The following is a 6,000-nucleotide window of genomic DNA, read 5'->3' on the forward strand; positions in this document are numbered from 1 at the left end:
TTCCTGCACAGGCACAGTAACTGAGATGGGGCTTGATAGTACATAACATGCCCTACACAATCCCTCAGTATTCCCATCTCCCTCCGCAAATGGTACATCACATTTGATACACTTTAGCTGAAGGGGAAAATCACTCTCAGACATGATGAGTGAACGGAGTGTATGTGACTCCCCACCCAGAAAATAATTTTTACTGTGCACCCTGCAGCACCGCACCGCAAGGGCTTTTTAGCAGAGAAAGAGCAGGGACAGTAAAATGGCTGACAGTCAGAAATGAAAGTACAGGCAGACAGCGCTAGCATTAAGTCACATACAATGCAGAAAAATGTATCCCTGCACTATTAGCACTGTGATCAACTACTCAGAAACAGAGCCTGGTAAGAAACAGTGCTGCATACCTTGTATCGGAGGAGAGGTATGCGGGGGTACCCGGGCCGCGATGCCACCAGTATCAGCGTCCAGCAGTGTTTGTCACTTCCTAAAAGAAAATGGCCGCTGAGGAGCAGAGAGGAGGCGGGCCCAGGGAGGAGCACTGACACAGCCCGCCAAACTGCTGTGGAGAGGCACTATGCAGCGGGGGAGGCGCCGGCTGTGAGACAGGGAAGGCGCGCTCCCCTGGCATGCATTTAACCCCTGGGACGCTGGAGCATTTCCGCTCTGCCGCAGCCCGCTGTCCCTGGGGCCTGTGAAAGCACAGGTTAATACCTGGTTTCACTCGCAGCCAGTCCCCAGGGAGTCCCCTGCCTGTGGACTCAGGACTATGTTGTCTCCGGCGGGTACCCTCCGCGGGACTCGCTGCTTACCTTGTCCCCTTGGATCCAGCCACGGTCTGGGTGGTCAGGGGTCACCGCCAGCCATGACCCCAGGCCCTCACCAGTATCCCCGGATCGGTATCGGCATTCTGGTCTGGCGGAGTGAAGGAGAGACAGCATGGACGTCTGTACAGACTGTCCATGCTGTACGGCTCTAGATGTGCAGCCAAAGCTGCGCTGAAGAAAATCTTCGGGGGCTGTAATAGCCCCACTCTGTAGAGGTGAACCGACTCCGGGTCGGGCACCTACAAAACTAATGTGCCTGGGCTCGGGGGCGGGGTATAGGAGAGGGCCCCAGTGCATCCTGGGAGGCTGAAAATTTTACTCTGTGGTGCCCGATGACTATCGCCATCGCCTATACCCCAAGGTATCCTGTGGATACCGTATGAACCCTGAAGTAGAAATAGATTAGCAAATGCTTACAGATATATTAGTGAGAGGAAGAGGGGAGGAGTTGTTTTTTTATGCGCTTGATAAATAGCTCCACTTTGCAGTCCCCATTGGGTATTATGGGACCTGCATTTTTCTGCATTAGTTTGCATACTGCAGGTGATATCGCTGCTATTTCTGTGTTAACTATTGTTAAATAGTCTTGTTATTTAGATGTTTGCTGCAATCATTTGGAAACAGCCATACTTGCATGATGTAAGGCTTGATATAAAGTTAGTAAATGATCAGTGATGACATCAGGCTGAGTGTGAGGCTGTAACATTATAAGAAATGACCTAATGCAGATCCCTCATCTCTCATTAGGTTACTGGGCTGTGGTCTGACCTCCTCCTGCTGTGATGATCTCCGCTCTGTTTTTACTACAAACTGATCAGACTGGACCTGTTGGGGAATAATCTGCAGGACTCTGGAACAAAACTTCGGAAGTATGTGAGGTCGCCTCTGTATCTCATTGTGCAATATTATTGAGTTGCATCCACAAAATTGTGTTATATTCAAAAGTTCATTTATGCGCAACTCACAGTAGGACAAGTGTTATCATATTAACACTAAACAAACAGAAACAATATATTGCAACAATAAAGGAAACTGGACCTCATTCAGAGGCAGTCGCTCGGGAGCGATAATTTGCACCCAAAGTGATCGAGAATATGCAAAACGAAAGCTCAGTCGCAACGCACATCGTAAGCGCGGAAACACCCACAACAATGAAAGCACACCTCCTATCTCTACGGCCTAATTCAGAGTCGGTCGCAGGCGGCAACCTACGTCAGCACGATTAACACTTGTTACATTGTTAATTGCCTACAGACATCGGTTGAGGCAGAAACCATCGCCTGCAGTCGCAATGCTTAAGGTAGACCCTGGGCTACCCTTAGCTCTGCGAGCAGTAGCGTCGTTATTGCAACGAGATGACGTGTGTGATGACTCGCTCAGTAATATATGCACGCCCTTAAAACGCCCTTTTTAAGGTCCACCACGCCTGCGTGCGCACCACCACACCCCCATTCACAAGCATCTTCCCCTGTAACTACCCACAAACGGCACGAAACGTCAATCACAGCTACGACCTCGTAGTGACTAGCGAGCAAGAGGATTGCGGTCGGAAAGACAGGCTTGCGCACTGCCATGTACACGCATGCGCAGTTGAAAAAAACATCGCTCGCTACTACAAATCGCCCCAGTCCTCTGCCTTTTTAAATATAATATATCTGGCATCGCTAAAGATCTATATTGACCATACATGATAGAATGTCCTCTGATAGTAAAAGGGACCCCCGGGCCAGTGGCAGATCAAAACTTTTCTTTTATGGGGGGCGGTTTAAGAATTAATCATGACTCCTCCCCTCTCTACTTATTCCTCCTCCCACTTCCAATCCTGGCTCCTCCCATTTTTGAGGCAATAACCTTACGACATAGCTTTGTGTATCCATTCCTGTCTTTATCTATTTATCTTTTTGCCTCTATCCCTTTTTGCCCTTTAATTTCAAATTTCACACTCTTCTCCCTTGTCATTATGCCTTATCCTAATATATATGCATATTTTGTGCCCATCACCCACTCCCCTCACCCCTTATATAGTTTATGCCCATCACCCTGGGGAGCATGCTTTACAATTACTGCAATCTTTATCTTTGTGAGGACACATCAGGGATCAGCCTGTGCTCTCACCAAACACAGTGAGCCGGGGTGGGAGCGCTGCATTGGAGACACAGACAGACGTGTGCACGATGCATCCCTTTCCCCAGCAATCTGAGGGTACACTCCTCACTACCGCCGGATAACACACCTGCATACGGGGCATACATATACACTATATATGTGACCAGGGCCATCTTAATAGCTGTAAACGATGTGGGCAAAGCAATACACCTACCCACCACCCATTCACTGACTGTGCTCGTGTCTGCTGCTCCCCTCCCCCTGACTGTGTGCATGGCTGCGGCAAGAAGGCCCCCACATGGAAAAAACAAACATATAGGCTTTGCATGAGGAAAAAACACACACAGGCCCTACATAAGAAACACATACACAGGCCCCCACATGAGATACAAACATACGAACACACAGGCCCCCACATGAGATACAAACACACACACACACAGGCCCCCACATGAGATACAAACACACACACACATGCCCCCACATGATACAAACACACACACACACAGGCCCCCACATGAGATACAAACACACACACACACACATGCCCCCACATGATACAAACACACACATGCACAGGCCCCCACATGATACAAACACACACACACACAGGCCCCCACATGAGATACAAACACACACACACATGCCCCCACATGAGATACAAACACACACACACATGCCCCCACATGATACAAACACACACACACAGGCCCCCACATGAGATACAAACACACACACACATGCCCCCACATGATACAAACACACACACGCACAGGCCCCCACATGATACAAACACACACACACAGGTCCCCACATAAGATACAAACACACACACAGGCCGCCACATAGGATACAAACACACACACACACAGGCCCCCACATAAGATACAAACACACACACAGGCCGCCACATAGGATACAAACACACACACACAGGCCCCCACATAAGATACAAACACACACAAACACAGGCTCCCACATAAGATACAAACACACACACACAGGCCCCCACATGAGATACAAACACACACACACACATGCCCCCACATGAGATACAAACACACACATGCACAGGCCCCCACATGAGATACAAACACACACACAGGTCCCCACATAAGATACAAACACACACACAGGCCCCCACATAGGATACAAACACACAAAGGCCCCCACATAAGATACAAACACACACAAAACACAGGCCCCCACATAAGATACAAACACACACACAGGCCCCCACATGAGATACAAACACACACACACACACACACACACACAGGCCCCCAAATGAGATACAAACACACACACACAGGCCCCCACATGAGATACAAACACACACAGGCCCCCACGAGATACAAACACACACACACAGTCCCCCACATGAGATACAAACACACACACAGGCCCCCACATAGGATACAAACACACAAAGGCACCCACATAAGATACAAACACACACAAACACAGGCCCCCACATAAGATACAAACACACACAGGCCCCCACATGAGATACAAACACACACACAGGCCCCCACATGAGATACAAACACACACACACACAGGCCCCCACATGAGATACAAACACACACACACACAGGCCCCCACATGAGATACAAACACACACACACAGTCCCCCACATGAGATACAAACACACACACAAAGGCCCCCACATGAGATAAACACACACACACAGGCCCCCACATGAGATACAAACACACACACAGCCCCCCCCACATGAGATACAAACACACACACACAGGCCCCCACATGAGATACAAACACACACACACAGGCCCCCACATGAAATAAACACACACACACAGGCCCCCACATGAGATAAACACACACACACAGGCCCCCACATGAGATACAAACACACACACACAGGCCCCCACATGAGATACAAACACACACTCACAGGCCCCCACATGAGATACAAACACACACACACAGGCCCCCACATGAGATAAACACACACACACAGGCCCCCACATGAGATAAACACACACACACAGGCCCCCACATGAGATAAACACACACACACAGGCCCCCACATGAGATAAACACACACACACAGGCCCCCACATGAGATACAAACACACACACACAGGCCCCCACATGAGATAAACACACACACACACAGGCCCCCACATGAGATACAAACACACACACACACAGGCCCCCACATGAGATACAAACACACACACAAAGGCCCCCACATGAGATAAACACACACACACAGGCCCCCACATGAGATACAAACACACACACAGCCCCCCCCACATGAGATACAAACACACACACACACAGGCCCCCACATGAGATACAAACACACACACACAGGCCCCCACATGAAATAAACACACACACACAGGCCCCCACATGAAATAAACACACACACACAGGCCCCCACATGAGATAAACACACACACACAGGCCCCCACATGAGATACAAACACACACACACAGGCCCCCACATGAGATACAAACACACACACACAGGCCCCCACATGAGATACAAACACACACTCACAGGCCCCCACATGAGATACAAACACACACTCACAGGCCCCCACATGAGATACAAACACACACACACAGGCCCCCACATGAGATAAACACACACACACAGGCCCCCACATGAGATAAACACACACACACAGGCCCCCACATGAGATAAACACACACACACAGGCCCCCACATGAGATACAAACACACACACACAGGCCCCCACATGAGATACAAACACACACACACACAGGCCCCCACATGAGATACAAACACACACACACACAGGCCCCCACATGAGATACAAACACACACACAGGGCCCCACATGAGATACAAACACGCATCTATAAACTAACACATGAGAAAAAAAAACACATTCTGCCACAAAAAAAAAAATCAAATAAAAAATTTCTATCAATATCAATGTTCATCTCTCTTACTGTCAGCCTCAGGCTGTGAGCTTGGGGTGGGCTGCTGTGGAGTCCTCCATGTGTCTGCTTGGCGTTGGTGGCTATTGCAGACTCAGAGGAAGCAGTTACAGTCCTCTCCTCTCACAATTACAGA

At 49.3% G+C, this 6,000-nt stretch overlaps 1 protein-coding gene across 1 annotated transcript in view; it reads left to right on the plus strand.

The window, feature by feature from the left end:
• The window catches only part of LOC148500725 (NACHT, LRR and PYD domains-containing protein 3-like), a gene marked incomplete at its 5' end in the record, with an annotated part of 56,558 nt that extends 54,828 nt beyond the window's left edge, over positions 1 to 1,730 (plus strand). The window contains 2 exon segments of the mRNA XM_088451426.1: positions 1,566 to 1,627; positions 1,630 to 1,730. Of these exon segments, the coding sequence (XP_088307552.1) occupies positions 1,566 to 1,627; positions 1,630 to 1,730 (163 nt within the window).
• Positions 1,731 to 6,000: the final 4,270 nt, after the last annotated feature.

Source organism: Taudactylus pleione, unplaced genomic scaffold (genome assembly GCF_031769625.1).
Source record: "Taudactylus pleione unplaced genomic scaffold, aTauple2 ptg000547l, whole genome shotgun sequence".
NCBI classification, from domain to species: Eukaryota; Metazoa; Chordata; class Amphibia; order Anura; family Myobatrachidae; genus Taudactylus; species Taudactylus pleione.